General features: G+C 25.4%; 1 protein-coding gene across 1 annotated transcript; it reads right to left on the bottom strand.

The window, feature by feature from the left end:
• Window positions 1-5,681: 5,681 nt before the first annotated feature.
• Window positions 5,682-11,864, bottom strand: LOC145832914 (TAF6-like RNA polymerase II p300/CBP-associated factor-associated factor 65 kDa subunit 6L). Its single transcript, XM_082940118.1, has 4 exons — window positions 11,432-11,864; window positions 10,977-11,223; window positions 10,625-10,803; window positions 5,682-6,628 (listed from the first exon to the last, which is right to left on the bottom strand). Exons 1-4 carry the CDS (start codon window positions 11,844-11,846, stop codon window positions 5,937-5,939), a joined length of 1,533 nt encoding a protein of 510 aa, XP_082796244.1. The 5' UTR covers window positions 11,847-11,864; the 3' UTR covers window positions 5,682-5,936.
• Between the last annotated feature and the right edge of the window lie 7,768 nt (window positions 11,865-19,632).

Genomic DNA, 19,632 nt, shown 5'->3' with positions numbered 1-19,632 from the left:
ATTAAACTTAATAGAAACGAAAATAAAAAGTAGTAACAAAAGTTTTGTCACAATGTTGAAAATTTTCTTTTGACAGGATTACAATTAATTTAAATATATCTAAATAAAACAACCTTAACTTTTTTTTAACTAATTTTTATTTCCAACTACTTTGTTCTTAAAAAATAAAGTTATTTTTACAACAGACATTTCTAAGTCTACTATACTTTTTAAGTTTTTTAAGCAACACAATTTCTAATATACATCACTTAAGTAATCAGGTTTCAACTATTAAAATAAGTTATAACAAGAACAAAGTTAACTTTTTTCATTTTGAATCTGTTTATTTCTTTATCAAAATTAAAGCCGTTTTCAAAATATATGTTTGTAATAAATTTTAAAGTATTATACAGTTTTATTTAAATGAACTTAACAAACAAAATATAAAAAACTAAGAAAACATGTTTTATGTTGGAGCAAAAACGTAAATAAGCAAATGTTTGTAAAGAAAAAACATTACGTACTAAATTCAAATATTTTTGTTAAACTCAAAGAAGAGCAATTTTATCTTAAATAAACTAAAAAGTATGTGTGCAAACTACTAGCGAATGATGTCATTGATTGACTTTTAAATATATTATTTTAAGCAAAAACATCGGTTCAATGAGAACTTATTAAATTTTTAAAGCATTAGTATCCTTCATTTTACGGTTTTCATTGTAATTTCTAAACCATTGCTTTTCAAAGTATGAATAAGTATATGTATTTATACAAATCCAAACATCATTAAAACTTAAAATGTAGTAAAATTTTGTTATATTTAACAGAGGGTAATATTTGAACTATCAAGAAATTTTGCTGACCTGCAGACGTTTAAAGACTCTAAAATCTTTTTCGATTTAGTTTTATTACATTGCTTAATAAATTATGTCAGATTTAACTTTTTATGTTGAATCACAAGTAGACAGTTTTATATAAGTAAAGGACTGTAAAGAATTACTAAACAATCTCTTTTGCGGGCCCGCTGTAGCTTTTATAAAACTAGACTATAAAAAATTACCAAAACAAATTTAGTTATCATTACTGATTACTAGAAATCAGGTTATTAGTTAATTTTTCCTATAAAAAGCTTAGTTTTTTATGCTAAAATTACGTCGCATGAAGGATATTTACTTTTTATTTTAGCTTTTCGGTTTAGATTATGTACAAATTAATAGTTTTTATTAAGAAAATATATACTTAATATGTATTTACATCTTTAATAAGATAATAGATAATACCATTGTTTTTTTTTATTAAATTGAAAATAATATGTACGTAACAATAATTTTTACTTATGTGAGAGTTTGAATCACCGAAAAGCCGTTTTTCTTTCTAGAACTTGCCAACCACCTCTTAAATTACCCATTTCTTTTGTATTTGTAAATCATATTTAATTACTTTTATAAGCACCAGACTTGGTATTGATTGCATTTTATGTTTGCTTAAAACTGGGTTTCCCCAAAGTAGGGCAATATCGCCTCTAAAACTATATCGGCTACCAAGGGGCGTTATTTTTTAGGACTTCAAAAAGTAAATCAGTTATTAAGTAGTAAAGGGACAGTATTTTTTCTAGTTTACTCCAAAGGGCATTTTACGAAAATAAGTTTGAGAAACCTTGGTTTAAAACAGGGGTTGGCAGCCTTTTGTAACTCGCGGGCCAATTTTCCAGAAAAATTGCTCGAGGACCGCACTATTTACAAAAAAAAATTCGAGGGACGCAACTATTTAAAAATTATCATCGTAATTAGTAGAAAAGTATAATTCTAAACCAAAATTAGCAGTAAAATAGCATTAGTTAAGAGTAAATATTAAATTAAGAGCCTAATTTTAAGTTTTTATTGCAAAACCTTTTTTTTAATATGTGTTTGAAAAAGTGTGTTTTTAGCTAAAAATTACTTCGCGGGCTGCAGATTTTGGCTTTGAGGGCCGCATTTGGCCCGCGGACCACAGTTTGCCGAACCCTGTTATAAAACAAAAATCTTGATATTTTTAGCTGTAATTAATGCAGTATTTAAAATTTAAAATTATTTTATATTCCTTTTTTTTTTGACAACAATTATGCCTGTTTCATTAAGAATAAAATAATGACTACTGCAACTCTAGTTAAGAAGAGGATTTGTGAGAAAAAAAATTGAAAAAAAAACTTAAAATAATAACTTGATCATTTCTAACCCTACCATTTCTCAGACGATCACTTCTAACCTGATCATTTCTAAATTAATCAGTAATTTTTATTTTATCTTTAGATTTCTTTAACCAAAATATATTTTTAAAACAAACTAAACTTTACAAAAATGTCCTTTAAAATTTCTGTTTTAAACAAAACTTAAAGTTTATATTATTGAACTCAGTATATACTTTTAATATCAATTTCGTTTCAACATATTATTTTCCTTAAATTGAATTTTTTATTTATATAAATCTGCAAAAAACGATTTTTTTTTATATAAGATTTACGACACGACAATCATTCAAAAATAAGAAGAAATTAGGGTCTTCTTGCTTACAAAATTTTTATCTTAATCTAAGTTTACTGACAATTAAAAACATATTTGTTAAACATTAAAACAATGTTGAATCAATTTTTTCTAATATGCTACGCAAACTATGAACCACAAAAGAATCTATAAATGTATTTTTAGTTTCCGTAACATTATAAAAGTCTTATTTAGCATTTATACTTTTTTAGCTTTTAACAAAAATATCGTTATTCGTCAGTGAACTTAGATTTTTTTGTTGACTAATAAGAAGACCCTAATTAAACAAAAGTGTAAAAACAAAAATAGCCAATATCCTAAAAAATATTAAGTTTATATAAAAACAAAAACACCAACTGTTGTAGTTAATTCACTAAAAAGTATTGAAAAGAATATTAGTAAAATTTATATTTTTTAGATATGCTACGTACTACGTAGACTAAAAAAGCCAAAATATCCCACTTTTTTTATGTGCTCATCACCGACTCAATAAACCCAAAATCGGAAAAAAAATGTAGTTCGTTTTAGCTGTATCATTTAGCTATCTTATTTTGTAAAAAACATACTTAAGAACAAAAAAACTGTTGTGTGTTGAAATGTTTAACTCAAAAAAAAATGTCTTAAAAATTCCTTTTTTATAAAATGGCTGTCGTATCTAATAAACTGTTTGAAAAATTTTAAAAATTCTGATTTGTAAGGTTCTTAAAGTAAACTGTTATAACTCTATTTTCTGTTAAATGTAAAAGAGTTTTTTTCTAAGTTAAAGTTTTACAAAAGCAATAGTCAGATACAAATATCTTCAATTTACAGTTTACAAGCTATGATGTGAGTCTAGTGCAAACGTTGTACACTGTACAATTGTTGACTAATCTATTACTACATTATAGTCAGTTAGTTTCCATTTTCAGCTTGAAAGTTTGCACAGACCTATTTAGATTATGGAATTAAAACAAACATTAAGCGAACCTGAACATTAATGTTTTATTTATTGGAAAACCACAACTTTTAGATATGAACGACTGACCATCTACCTTTTATTTCATCGTAGATAAATATATACCTAGACCTAGAGCGAAAAAAATCAATGACACTTAAATAGACTTGTTTGTCAAAACAACTAGTGCGAGGCTGCTCAAATATCGTCTAATTAATCTTCTTAAAAACTTTCAGTTAAGTTTATATAATATCTGAAAAATATTATCATTTGATTCAATTTAATTGTTTCAAGTACGACTAAATTATAACTAATGTTGATCTGAATATAATTTTATGTTTACTTTATTTAAAAGAGTTTAAAAAAATGTAGGCAAAAACAAAATAACAACGAAAAATGGAACTTAAAAATAAGTTATAGCTAAAATAGTTATAAATACGAGTGAAAAATTGTAAAAACTTTTTTTATAAAGTATATAAAAATGTAAAAAACATACATCAACTTAAGTACTAACTCAAGTCGTAATTAAAATATTTTGGGTGTTATATAAACTGAAGTGAATGTTTTCAAGAAGATTAACTAGTCGAAATTTAATGACCCTCGAACTTGTTAGATTAATAAACAAATCTGTTTAAGTGGCTATATCTAAAAATTATGATTTTCGACTAAATAAAACAAAAGTATTCTAAATTGTTTAATGTTTGTTTTAATTCCATTATCTAAACAAGTCTTTGCAAGTTGTAAGATAATTTGTGCAAGTTTTTCAGCTTAAAGTAAAAACTTACAGACTATATAATGGTAATAGATTAGTCATCTACTATACAACGCTTGCGCTATATTTACAACAAAGCTTATAGACTGTAGTATGAAAATCTTTGCATCTGAATATAACATTTGTAACAGCTTAATTTTGGAATTTACTTGTGTTAAAATAATATCCTACTTACCTTAATGAAAGAGTATATAACTTAAACGTAGTTAAAATAGCTTACTTTAAGAATTCAACAAACCAGAATTTATAAGAAAAAAACTTGTAAACTTTAATTAATTATAAATAAAGATTGAATTTAGCAGGTTGATATGAAAAAAAAGTCAAAATAAGAAACATAATTTGAAATAGAATAAAATAAAATAAAATTATTACTAAAAATTCAATCTAACTAAAGCTATATAAACATTAAGTTTTGGATAAGGCAAAGTAAACTGTATTTTATAAGAACAAATTTGTTAATATAAGTTTGTTTCCAAAATAAACACTGATTAAAATAAACCTAAAATACAACAACTTTTTACTGACTTTAATGACTTTTTTACGATCGGGTTAGAAATGAACGGGTTAGATATAATCAGGTTAGAAATTATCGAGTTAGAAATAATCGAGTTAGAAGTGATCGGGTTAGAAATGATCGCTGATTAGAAATGATAGTAAACCATAAAAACTATAGGAATTTGTACAACAGTTTAATACAAAATTAGAGCAAATAACCTTTTTGTAGTAGCTACTTAAAAAGTAAGAAGATCATTTTTTCCTAAAATAAACTGTGTAAACCGCATTATTTAAACTAGAATCTCAAACTCTTTTAGTTGTTAGTTACAATGAAGTGAGTTCACCATGATTAAAGTTTAAAATAAAATAAATGTATCTATTTTAGAACTTCACCACTAAAAATATTTACTTATAAAGCATAAACGTAACATATTTTGTATTTAAAAGAAAGCTTTATTTGATGTGTAAAAAATTATATATTTAAACAAGTTTTAACAAACTTTAAGAAACAAAATATTAAGTAGATAGTCAAATATAAATTGAAAATGATTGTAATGTTAATGAGCAAGCAAAAAAAAAACTGTACAACAACGTATTATTAACATTAGCACTAATCTTAAGCCACACTTCCTTAAAAGTAGATTTTAATATCAAACAGCATTGACCAGAAAAATTAAACTTAATTCTAACTTATATAAATTACATTTCGCTGGAACAAAACTATATAGCTTAAGCCAATAGAATTACAAAAATGAGTCAGAAGATATTGAAAGAAGTTTAAAAAAAAACATTTATATATGTTTATATCTTACAAAAGGGTGTCTTAAAACTAATGTATGGTAAGCAAAATTAGCGAGTTAAACATGATAAACTGTAGCCAAAATAAATAATAGTTTTCAAAGTAAATAATTAACTTGATAAATTAAGAACTTATTGAAACTTCTTCATATTTAAATTCAAATCTCAATTTTTTTAGCTGGTTTTTTAATTAAGCAACACTTCAAATTTTGTTTCTGTATATACATAATTTCATTAAAAAAATCAATTGCTTTAAAAAACTTTATTTTACCAGGATAACAATAATTTTTCAAAAAAAAAGTTGTTAATCAATAAAAATCGGAGGTTAATAAAACTTACACTAAATTGGTCTCATAATTTAAAATGTAAAACAAGAATTGGCTAACTTCAAAATACTGACCTAGATATCTAAAACTGTACATTTTTTTTACTCTTTAAACTATATCCAAGAGAGTAAACTTGCAGTAATTTCAAATTTACACTGGGCTGTTTTCTTGTCTTGTTTAGAAATTTTCGGTCTCTCTAAAAAAGTGTTAGTGTTTAAAATTTGTTTTACGTTCTTCCTAGGTTGTTGAATTTGACCACAATTAATGACAATGTCTGGTTTATTACTCAAATCCTTTTCTGATTCAAACATAACATGATAGTTTAATTTAGGAGATTTACGAGCTGCTGCTTTTCTATTGCTTATGGGACGACTTAATAAACGAGCAGCAAAGCCTTTTAAGTTACGCCTCCTCACATCAGATACGCGATCTAAACTTTTAGAGGGTGGTGGCAATATAGGAACAAGGGAGTCTCCAAACAAGCTCACAAAATCAAACCTCATCAGTGATTCAAAATTAGAGGGACTGAGACTGTAAACAGCATCATAGCTGCGAAACAAATGCCGAATGCAGACAAGTAAGCGTGCCATAACATGACATGCCTCTGAACCAAAACCTCCTCCGACTAACTTCGGCTGGAGAAACTCAATAGTGTATTTACGAAGTTTGGGAAACAAATTACATATAACAAAATCGCTATCCATAAACGATAAAAGAGCAATACATCCGAAATGGGAGCATAAGGGTTGATCTTTATCCCCTAACATGTCATTTATGGTCATCTCTACAGACCTTAAGAGACCATCTGTAAAATATTTATTACTGTTGTTAAAGTTAATTTATTTAAACACTTTTAGAACTCACATTAAATTAATTAATGAATTAAAAAAAATATTTTTACTCAATAACCAACTATCTTATCTTTACTTTTTGTTTTTCTTTCTAAATTATTCTTTAAATAAACCAAAAGCTACTATTTTACTAAACAGAAGTTTATTTAAAAATTAACCTCAAAGTAACAGCCTTTAATATACTTCAATTATTTGCAAACGAGTAGCAAGTAAAATTTTAAGGTTATAATAAAAAACATGTTTTCAGGAATAAAGTTGTTATTAATTGATTTAAATTAATCTTAATTTTTTCAAATTTTCTTTTATTTTATTTTTAAATAACTAATACTTTATGAATAATGTAAAATCAAAACAACAATAAAACATACTTTAATTCTATAGAAAAAATAAATTCTCTTTTTCTAACAATAAATTTTATTTTAATCAACTTGCAATTACATAATACAACAGTGTTACACATCTTAAGAACTCTCCTACATTAAATATATGTTTACTAGAATTAAGCACAAAAACTAAAACCATTTTACAATAAATTTACAAACTTTAAGCAATAAAATTACAAATTTTTAGCAATAAGTTTACAAATTTTTAGCATATATTTAATGTTCATTGTTATTAAATATATACCCTTTAGTAGTCTACTCTTTAGAATATATTTATAATTATACATGATTGATAAAAATGGAGCCAACTATTAAAACATTAGTTATTAAAGTTTCAATTTTTTTATTTCAAAATTTCCACTATTAAAACAAATTTTAAGTTATATTTTAATTCAAGCTTTGATTATACTACTTGGATCATCAGTCCACAAGCTTTCGATAGACTGAGACCTAGGTCTCGTTTTTTTTTTTTTGAAATTTGTCAGTCAGTCCCAACCTAAAAACCTTCAACTGTCATTCTACAGACAGTCTATCATATTTTAACATAAAGTTATTGTTTGCGGTTATGATCACGGACATCAGCCTTTAGCTCATCACAGTCCACTTGGCAAGATACCTGGTAAACTCGATTAAGAATAGTTTTTTTGTTGCGACTGTCTGACAAGTTTATAGACAAATCCAGGTCTCACAGCACATTTAAGTCCAGGCTTTAGCTCTGGTAAACTTTTGTATAGGTTTTCTTAGATAGTTAAATTAATGTTTAAACACAACATTATGAAATTTTGTAAAATATAAAAACATATAGACTTTTTTTAGATATTTTTTAATATTTATTTTGTTATTTGTAGGTATAAAAAATTAATAAAAATAAAATGGTATGAAAAAATATTACATAAAAGATAATCTAAAGTTAATTATATTTATAATAGAAAAAAAAACTAATGTTTGTATTGTTTACTAAACTTTCAACCTTTAACACGTTTTATCAGAACAATATAAAGCACATAGCAATTTTTTTTACAGAATCACACAAAAACACATTATGATGTTTCAAATAAAATTGAATAATTTTAGTTAGCTTATCTTAAAAACAAGTTATGTACAAGTTAACTTATGTTTGGTTTGTTCTTGTTTTTGGTTTTATTTTGTTGTTATTTTTTGTTATTAATTAGCGTTTTTTGTTCTTTTAAAATACATATTTTGGTTGTGAATACAGGGTTGATGTCTTTCTTTTCTTTCATTTAATGATAACTCTTTTTTAATTTTTTTGATTTCATATTTTTCTAGGCTACATAAATAGCATGCTTTGTTGTTTTTCGATTTTGTATTAGTTCTGCAGAGTATTTGCCACTTTAATTTATAGTCTTTGTTTGCTTCTTTTAACTCCCATATATAGGTTGATAATTCCGTATTATATCTTTTTTAATTTGTTGTTAAAGCTTGCCTTATGGTTGCTATATCTGTTTTTAAATGTTGTGCTTGTTGAACCCACGTAAAGTTTTGTAATATTGTTTGTTTTTATAGTAGCTCGGTAGATTATATTTTTTGCTAGGCAGTTATTGTTTAAAGGGCATTTTACTATCCTGCAGTTGCAGGTTTTTTCTTGTTGTCTGAGGTTTAAGGGCATAGGGGGGAAACTCTTTTTCACAATTTGATCTTAATTTATATAGTAATTACTAAGCTACAAGATACTTTTTACAGATTATTACTTTGAAATTTAGCTGGTCAAAGTCGGAGGCAACATTAAGTTCCTTTTGGGAGGCCCAAACTAAAACTGCAAAAATAGACTATTTCACTAAAAATCTATCTTCTCCTACGTTTTTTAAGAAAAATACCTCAAACTTTTAGGAAATTCTGTCGCAAGTAATTTTAAACAAATCAAAAAATTAAAATTTTATATAAAAAATAAACAAAATATTGATTTTATTTGTTTTTTTCTTATAAAATATTTATTTATTTAATTTTTCAAAAATTCCTTGCGACAGAATTTTCTAAATATTACCAGTAACATTTCCTTAAAATTTGAGGTAGTTATCTCAAAAAACGTAGTAGGAGAGAATTTTAGTGATTTGTAGTTATTTGCCGTTTTAGTTTGCACCTCCCATAAGGAACTTATTGTTGCCTTTGACTTTAACCGGCTATATTTAAAAAAGTATTTAAATTTTTTAAATCTAGAAAAATCATCTTGTAGCTTAGTAAAAACTATATAAAGTAAGATCAAATTAAGAAAAAAGTGTTTTACACCCCCTATGCCCTTAATATTTTGTTATAGTGTTTAAAAATTTTTGTTTTGAAATTTTCCATGCAGATTTAAGAAATTTAAAGTGTGTTCCTGTTGAAAACTTTGTGGTATGGGTGGTTTGCTTCAAAGTGTTTTTACTAAGTTTAAGAATTCTTTGCCTTTTTTTTTGTGGTTACAGTTAAGGAAAAAGGTGGGTTGAAATAAATATTTTTTCTTTTTCTTTGCTTTTTTGTTGTTTTATTTGCTTTTTGGTATGTTAGATTGAATTTCTAGTTGGCGGATTTGAAAGCTGATTGGTAATTATTTCTTATACGGTTAAATGATCCTTTGTTACTTGATAAATTTTTTAGTCTTTGGCTAATAGTTATAGGTAATTATTTTAATATTTGATTTGGGTGGTTTGATTGGTTGCTCACATATAGGATATCCAAATTCGGTTTTCTAACTGGAATGATTATTCTGTTGGGTAAGTTTAATTCAATGTCTAGAAAGTCTGTTTGGATTGGTCCTACGTCTATTGTTATTTTGAAACCCCTTTTGTAAAAAATCTTATGTGGTGCTTCTTGTGTTTTCTGCGGTTCTTGGCAATTTAGACTGTATGACTGTGAGGCCATCGTCTTTACAGATTTATTTTTCATTGAATATACTAATTTTTTTTAATAGCACTTGGCATGAAGAGTTCTAAAAGAAGATCCCATGCTAACATTAAAAAAGTCAGAAGTGTTTATTTTTTCCCATGTTATATTTTCGTGAAATATTTGCAGGAATGTAATATTTAAGTTTATATAATTAATAAACTTAAATAGTAGATAAACTTAAAGGAAAACAATATCTAATTTTATTATAAGTTAACTATATATATATGTATACAAACATAATTTATTGAAAAAGTTAGAGTTTAGAAATAACAGAACAAATGTTTCAAAAAAACTACAAAAATGTTTTTAATCATCATCTGTAGGTTAAAAATGAATTTAAATTTGCTAAACAATAAATTAATACAAAATTTATACAAAAAACACTATCACGTAATTATGAAATGTTGTAAGTACAAATATTTTTTTTAAACATATGTTCTCTTACTTTTAAACTTAAGTTTTCTCAATAGATTATTTAAAAGCCCTTCAAGTGGGCACTGCAGACGTTGTTTTAATTTATATAATCGCATTAGTTTTGATATACAAATATATATATCTACAAATATACAAAACTATAAATTTCCAAAACTTTTTAGAGGTTACAAAAATAACTTAATTAATCCAGTAGCAACCACATTTATCTCTAACAAAAAAATTATTAGAATTAACAATTAGCAAAATACCAACCAGTGTAAGATTTACACCTATATATAACATCAGCAGCAATATAAGCAGATTGTACCCTTAGATTCCAATGGTTATGACATGATGTGGAAGCTACAGGCATCACAGTGCAGTAAATTGCTGACTTTAAAAGCGGTGACAAATAACCAATTAAAGAAACATGCTTGTTTTCTAAGATGGACCTGTATTTAATTAAGTATATATATAAATGAATATGAGTGATTTTTTAAACTGGCATTGACTGCTTCTATTTTATTTAAAAGCACATTTATATTACAAAACTGAGAAAATTTATACTTTTATTAAACCTACTTTTAGTTTCAAGAACAACACATATTACAATCAAAACATCAACCTTACTACTATCAATAGATTTGATAGCCTTTTCCGGTCATGGTTTACTGTGGATGCTTTTGAAAAAAGTGTAACAAAAGAAGGTACAACCGATCTAATTCTAGAGTTTGTTTTCAGATTGTCAATAACAAAATGAAACAACTGTTTATCATCTGACAACATCGAGTCAACTGTCATGCTGTAGTACCTATTAGTAATTTCTTTCAATTCTGAGTCTTTTTTCCCTTCAAAGTTTGCTTCACCAACATCTACATAATAAGAAACTTAATTAGAATTAATCAAACTATTTTTGTATTTCTTGACATAACATTTTTTAAGAAAAAAATAAACTAGCTACTTTGTGTCAAGTCTTTTGTAAAACTTGTTATCTAGTAAACACAAGTCTATTCATATCTTATTGTTATTTACAAGATTTGTATCATAAAAACTATTTTACAAAATTATATTAGTACTTACTACTCGGGTCAACCCATTGAAAGCTTAAAGTTGAAGGGAAAGATTTTGAGTACACATTTGACTCAAGCTGCTTCCGCTTAGCAGTCAAACTAAAACTTATATCTGGAACATGGTAAACACTTGTACCATTAACAAGAGAAAAGTCTGATTTTTTTCCTATACCTGACAAAGGATTCACGTTAGATTGATCTAGACATCTTTCAACATCAACTGTTTTCAACCTTTTTCTTTTACACATTCTCATATTGTATTTTGCACCATGAATTAATTCTTTCAATTGATATGTCAAATCTTCAGCTAAATAACTAAATACTTGGGATTGAAAGTCTTTGGGGTTTTGACCATTAGCTTCAGCAAACCCAACTATTGCCTCAGAGGAAAACACAACAAAGTTTTCTGAGTTTTCTTTTCCCATCTTACTAAAATATTTATATACAAAATACCTGAACATATAACTAGAATTAAAATGAAAAATACAAAAAATACATTAGTTTATAAATAAATTAACTAACAATTGAAACAAACTATTTCTAAATGGTCATTTGTTCCAATACTCATTTTACATAAACTAACATTGGCCCTAATTAGAAAAATAAGTATTATCTATAAAAAAATTTTAGGAAAAAAAAATTCTAATTTGTTTTTGAGACATAGTTAGTTCTGTATAGATTTACCAATAAGAATCTTTTGAAAAATTTTCGTAATTTAAAAAAATATAAAAATAAATCTCCTCATACATTTTCAAATTAACTAACCTTATACAGAATTACCACCTTTGAGACAAAAAAGTAAAGTTAAGTAAGCAAAATCTAGCCTGAGTCTATTTGAGTTTATGATATAGTTGAAAAATATATAAGGTAATAGCTTAAAACTACTGTCAAACTTAAAATCTTTAAATTACCAATATTGTTACTAAATTGCATGATGAAATAAATTTAAAACTGTAGTAAGCTTAAAAATACATGATTTAAGCGTAAATAAAATATTTTTGATAAATAAAAACAATGAACAGCATGTGTGCAAAACTTTAGTTGTTAATACAAAGAAATGTTTGTATTAAAAATCAAGTGGTATTTGCCTACAAACTGTAGCCTAGATAATAAAGCCTAAAGTTATTTACTACAGTACAGATAATGTACAAATTGTAAGGGCATAGGGAGGACCACCTAGATTTTTACAAGTTTATCTTACTTTGTAGTTGTTTAACCTGAGCTATCAGACATTTTTAACCGCTTAACAAAATTCAAAGTAATTTTTGAGGTATAAGCATTCAAAGTTGGTAACCTCAATAGATTTCTTATGGAAAGTAAAAAACTAAAAACACAAAAAAGGGCTATACAATAAAAATATATCTTCTCTTTTATTTTTTACCCAACTTTCTTCAAATTTTCACAATAAGTCCACTACTAATATTTAAATCTATCATAATACCATTTTTAACTAAAATATAAAATAGTTTTATTCGTTGTTATTTAGAAGCTTTTTGTCTTACTTCCATAAAACTTTATCAAAAATGAAGTAATTAATTTTGCAATAAGCTCGTAACTTGTAATATTATGACGTAAACAATAGATATTTTAGATTATGTTAATAACTGTAGAGAGTAAATATGCTAACTAAACAAAATTTAAAACAAAATTTAAAACAAAGGTATAACAAAAAACACTTGGATCAAGATTTAAATCTCAGTTTTAAGTATATATTGATTTCAATGTTTTAAGTGTTTTTTTTAATATAACTTTGTTTTAAATTTTGTTTAGTTAGCATATGTTTAAAGTATCTTTGTGCAATTTTTTTTGCCCTTGTGCAATTTTGTACGCTTGTGCAAATTTGACAGCTAACATAGATTTAAATGCCACTAAAATAGAATAAAACATCCTATAACCATCCTTCTTCTCTTGGTAAGTTTTAGCTTTGACTGGCTTCATTCTTTAATAGTGCCAATTTGGCCTCTTTCTACTTTTAGATCAATTGTTTTACACTCATCGCAATATTTTCAAATTTTTCATCAGTATCTACAACATGTATCCATTGAATTTTGATGTTACTTCTTTGCAACCAGTTTTGTATCTTGTTTAGCTCAAAACGTTGATCTTTTTCATTCTTCTCAATTTCCATGACCTTTTTTGTCAACTTCTTATTACTGAGATTGACAACTTTCATCTCTTTCCCAGTTAATTCATTTAATTTTTACATCTCCAAGTTCCTGACCAATGAGGATGAGAGAACGTTTCAGTTCATTGTGTCACTGCTTGACTTGCTAGGTGTTCATGGAATCTCTTGATTTCACTATGGACCATATCAAGTTTATCATTTGAAGCCTTTGAAGTCTTAACCAACCTCTCAATCTTTTATTTTCAAAGTAGAACAGTTCACTTTGTCAGCCATTTTTATTTAAAACTTATTCAAATAGAATTTGTCAGTATTTAGTTCTAAGTTAAGTTTAATGTTTAAAAAAAGTTATAATTTGAATGGGTCATACAAATAAAAAAAAGCAAATTGAAAAAAAAAATTCCCACCTAAAACTTAGTTAATTAAGTATGTTGAAGAGAAACATTGTTTTAAAAATAATTCATTTTTTCAGTTTACCCATGAAAAAAGCCAATTAAACTTTAACTTTTTTGAAAATTTTGATTTTGGCATATGTTGTAAAAAATTTTTATTTAAACAAAAAATTGTTTGGAAATTAAGCTGTAATAAGTATATTTCAAATATAATATTAATGACATTATTTATAGTGAAAATTAATAAAAAGCAAAAAGGGCAAAAAAAAATTATTTTTTAAAGGGGCCCCACTAAGAAAGTCAAACCCCAATTTGAAAGAAATTATTGAGTAAAGCAAGGCAACAGAATGTTCTTTAAAATAAAACATTTCCAAGTTAGCATTAAAGAAACTAAAAAGAGTATATTTTCAAACTGCTAAAAAAAATAGCAAAAATTGATATTTGAGCCAAAGTAACGCTTGTAAATAAGTTTTATAATAAAAAATTTTTATAATGACAAATTTTTATTATCTATATAATAGATTTTTTGTGTCAAATCAAAACGTTACAGCTTATCATATAAAAATTGTTTTAAATTCCAGGTTTTCCAGGATTCAAGGCTTTTTGGCAACCCTGAAGAATCTGTACACCACTTATAGTATTTTTATTGTTTTTTGAACAACAACACACGCTTAAAAAGTTTGGTGCAAGGACCTGGTGCAAGAAAAAACCTTTTAGTTATCGAGTCATGCACCAGAACAGTTTAAAGTCATGTCCAGGACATAGAAACCCTTCTAGATAGATTTCTTATTATGAGTTATCCCAATAAACTTAATTGTGAGACAACTCTGTTATGAGTTTACAAGCAAACTTGTATTGTTTATATACTTTAAAAGTTTGTCAAAAGCAAACTTAAGTTTAGAAAAAGCCTTTTTAATAAACCTACATAAACATATAATTTAATAAACATATATATTATGTGTAAACATAAAGATTTTGATTATACTGTTTTGTTGTTTTCTTAAATTATTTTATAAGTTGTTGCCCTGTTTAATTATTTTTTAGTTGCATTGTAATTAGAAGTACTTATGTATTGTTAATTACTCTTTGCTTTATTGTTATTAATTACGTTGATTGCAGTTCCACTATATAAGTTAGATTTAAAACTTTATTTTTATTGCTTAGTATACAACTGAGGAAAGAAGCATGAAATATATTTTGTTCTGAAAAATTGAGTCTTATTTATATAGTTTGAAAGAAAATATATTTTGTTACAGTATTCCTATGCTTTAAATTTAGTAGTGCTGTAGGTTTATTTAAAAGGCTTTTTCTAAACTTATGTTTGCTTTTGATAAATTTTTAAAGTAGGTTCAAGGTATAACTTTCTATATTTGTTTATATACATTTTTTTATTATATGTGCATAATTTTCTAATATGCATTCGTTATTTAAACTTTTAAAATCTAACTACTTTTATAAACAGAAAATTTTAACAGCGAATACAGTGCTTAAACATTAACAAAAATACTGTGTTAAAATAATGATACTAAATAACAATTTTAAAATAATTATAATATATAAATACGAGCATAAAGTTATTGTTATAGGAAAATTTATTAATTTTTCAAAAAACATGAAACTTTAATGTCAATTATTTTCCTTATCTTAAAAGCTATCTAAAATTTTTTATTTTTATTTTAGAGAACGCACCTTTGCCTTTAATTTAAAAAAAAAATTATTTAATTTGGGGTTGGAATTATTTCATGGGGTCCCTCCAAAAATAAAGGTTTTTTTTTGTTTTTTTTCATCAAATGGTATTAGAATCAAAAATAAATATTTTTTTTTAATTTTTTTTTTGATTTCTCTTAGTTTGCATGTTATAAAAACTCTTAAATAGTTATTTTATAAATAATGTTAATATCTTTTACGATTTGGCCCAAAATCAAAATGTAGTATATTACACTATCATTTGCCTTTGCCATTTCCTAGATAAAAAATTGATAAAAGGAAAAAAAAAGTTAATAAGAATGTGAATATACAACAAATTTAATTAAATTATTTTATTTTAATTTAGTTTGATGTAATTCACATTCTTATTAACTTTTTTTTTCCTTTTATCAATTTTTTATCTAGGAAATGGCCAAGGCAAATGATAGTGTAATATACTACATTTTGATTTTGGGCCAAATCGTAAAAGATATTAACATTATTTATAAAATAACTATTTAAGAGTTTTTATAACATGCAAACTAAGGGAAATCAAAAAAAAAATTAAAAAAAAATATTTATTTTTGGTTCTAATACCATTTGATGAAAAAAAACGAAAAAAAACCTTTACTTTTGGAGGGACCCCATGAAATAATTCCAACCCCAAATTAAGTAATTTTTTTTTTTAAATTAAAGGCAAAGGTGCGTTCTCTTAAATAAAAAAAAAATTTTAGATAGCTTTTAAGATAAGGAAAATAATTGACATTAAAGTTTTATGTTTTTTGAAAAATTAATAAATTTTCCTATAACAATAACTTTATGCTCGTTATATAAATACATTAAATTGTAGTACAAAAAAATAGAGGAATATACATGTTTTAAGAATAAAGCTCCCTTTGTAGAAAAAGTAAAACAAAGCTTTTTTAATCAATCTGCTGCAATATTACTGCTTAAATTTGATTGGTAAAAACATAATTACTGTTTATTTTAACTAACTTTAAGGAATTTCGTAAATAATTAAGAGTACTTTTTATTATATCTTTGATATGGTAAGTAATGATAGTTAACGATTTATGTTTGAATTACGGTCAAAGTTGGGTAAGAATATGATCTGAGCGATCTTATAAAAGGAGTGTATAGTATACATTAAAAAGTATCCATAGTGTGCTACTCCAAAACCAAAAGGGACCAGGTCCAAGGACCAAATATTTTTATCTTCTTCTTATTTGTCTTTGAAAAAACTGTATACTGTACTACCTTATTGTTGCTGTTTCTCATTAGCACAAACAAAAAGAATTTTTAAAAAGTAGAACAGTATTATTGAAGCCGACCCAGTTCTGTTAATCACTGGAATTAAAATTGAAGACTTAGTATCAAAACGGAAAAAATGACCAGCCTATGCATGCAAGTTTCTTATAATGTTCCTTATGAATATATATATTTTTTGTGCCAATAAAAAGAAATAAGAAAAAAAAAAGGTACCGTTTTGAGAGATTTGCAGATGCTTTTCATAATGTTTATTTTAGTCGTGTAATTTTTATAAGTAGATACAACAAATTTTTTATTCTATACTACATATGCAGAACTACGTAATACGTATACTGTACATTCGGATACTAACATAACGTTAACTAGTTTGTTGAACACAAACAAACAAAATAACAAAAATGCTCAAAAAATTTTGGTATAATGCTATGGTGTACTAAAAGACTTTTTAGTTATCGAGTCATAGACCACATGTTAGAAATATAATGACTTAAAAAACAGTGAAATTTTAGACTCCAAAGAAAAACTCACAACAATGTTTGTAATAAGTAAATTACGAAAAAATAGTAAATCAAAAACAGCAATTAAATTAGTATTGATATTTCAAAAAAATTACAGTTCTAACTGGAAACTAATCAAAAAAACTCAGCCTTAAGTTAAGTTAAAATAATATTAGAAAAAACAGCTAAAATATAGTTTGCAGCAGTTAAAAACTATGCGCTTTTAGAAAATAAATACTATAAAATAAATAATTAAAAGTTCACCTGACTTTTTCCTAACTGTAAATTACAACTGTAAGTTAATATCGTGAAAGAGTAGTCAAATATGCCACACCTACCAACTAATTAAGTAACGTAAAATATGTTTTTAGTTGTTACTGCGAAAATAAATGCGTAGGTTGTACATCTCAACGTTTTCACGACAGACTAGAGCAGCATGTTACGTAAAAGCTAAAAGGTTTAATTTTAATGAATACATAGAGCCCAAAGGTGAGCAATCATCTACCCATAAACACCTACTCAACAATCCTAGTTGTACTGAAAACTATATAAAAAGCACAAAATTCTATCTGGAGCGAGGAAAACAACTTACCATTTCTTAGTTCTTGAATCGCTGTTTATTAGAAAATGCAAGCCGAAAGTTTGTAAACAGCGAGATCTCTATAATTGAAAACTATATAAGATTTTTAGTATTAGATATTGTCGTTTTTTGTAATGTTTTACTTTTCAATTCACTTTTAAGTAATTTTTTATAGTCTGAAACTTTTTATTCTGTTAATTCTACCTTAAACAGTACGTTAAATCAGTAAATTATTACTTTATCTAGATTTAAACTTTTACACAGATTATTTATACTTGACTTTTATGATGTAACTACCCATTTCCTCTCATAGTAAACTTTCCGAACTTTAAAAAGATTAATCAAATAGATGACTATCTAAATAAATATCTAAAAATTTAAGTTTTGCTCTAAGTAAAAAAAAAACACAAAAAGTGTTTATAGAAAGTGTCCTGAATAAAACATTGAAAGGCATCCGTGGTGTACGACTCGATAACCGAAAGCTTTTTCATGCACCTAGGACCAAATGTTTTGAGCTTCTTTTTTTGTCGTTTGATAGCATGATAAAACTCTTTATAAAAAATATAACAAAAGTAGGCTAAAGTATCTTCAACTTGAATTTTTATCAGCATATATATTCATTAAGTTATTAATTAAGTAATACTCAATTTAATTACATAACATTTTATTACTATACATCTTTTTAATTTTTATAATCTAAAAACAGTATATGAAGTTTTAACCATAATTTTTTACAACATCAAGTGTGTAAACTACAAACATACTTATTGTATAAACAACTGTTAAGAAATACAACTAACTAACAAAATAAATTAATATAAAGTTATACGTATACTTTATTAAAAAATATGTCTTTTAAAGCTGATTAATTTAAATAGGCTTATTATAAGAAAATATTGTGGCATGCTCTTCGAAAAAACTGATATAAGTTTAATTTAAACCAACATTTAATTTAAGTCGCTCGTTTTCTTCTTTTAATTAAAAGGTTAATAATAAACTACTTATTTTATTTCTAACACTTAAAGAAATTGTGTTATATTTAGACTAATAGTTTATATAATATATACTTTCGGTAAAAGATTTATATATAAATAACTTTACCAAATTCAGATATTTTAATCGGAAAAAATGTAATTCATTTATGATTAATTTTAATTATACAATATACTGCTATTAAAATTTTTATACTTTTACGTTACCACTAAACTTTAGTACTGATAACAAGTTGTAAATGATTTTTAACAGTATTAGTTAAATACTTGCGCTAACATTAACTTACTCATAACTTTTATTGTAATTGTACAGTAACCTTCCGATTAGGTAGATGCTTTAAATTAAGTGCGTACCAAACAGGTAGTGCCTAATTAACAAATTTTGTTCTTTAATTTGTTACTTTCAGCCAAACAAGTTCAATTTCATTACTATCGGTTTTTAACACTTATGTTTCGATCATGGGGTATGTAGATGATAATTCTACTGTTCATTAATTTCGTTTAAATAAATTCTGTATGACATTTTAAGTTTTTTGTTCCCATTTTTTATTCATAGGGTATGTAAGTTTGAATTGCACTGTTCTTGATTTCAGTAAAATAAACAAACTGTAATATTTTTTTACTTCAACAGTAACTACTTATTTTAAAACAAACCTTAGTATTAATAATACAT

The sequence above is a fragment of the Thalia democratica genome, chromosome 1, assembly GCF_965202585.1.
Source record: "Thalia democratica chromosome 1, ktThaDemo2.hap1.1, whole genome shotgun sequence".
Classification (NCBI taxonomy): Eukaryota; Metazoa; Chordata; class Thaliacea; order Salpida; family Salpidae; genus Thalia; species Thalia democratica.
Note: the sequence above shows the minus strand (reverse complement) of the source record. Positions and strands in the feature narration are given on the sequence as shown.

What these genes read in the sequence shown, in the direction of transcription:
- LOC145832914 (XM_082940118.1), bottom strand. Translation starts at nt 11,846, where the DNA reads ATGGGAAAAGAAAACTCAGAAAACTTTGTTGTGTTTTCCTCTGAGGCA. An exon ending in AATCTATTGATAGTAGTAAG is followed by an intron (nt 10,804 to 10,976) that starts GTTGATGTTTTG and finishes AATTAAATACAG; the next exon opens with GTCCATCTTAGAAAACAAGC. An exon ending in TAGGTGTAAATCTTACACTG is followed by an intron (nt 6,629 to 10,624) that starts GTTGGTATTTTG and finishes AATATTTTACAG; the next exon opens with ATGGTCTCTTAAGGTCTGTA.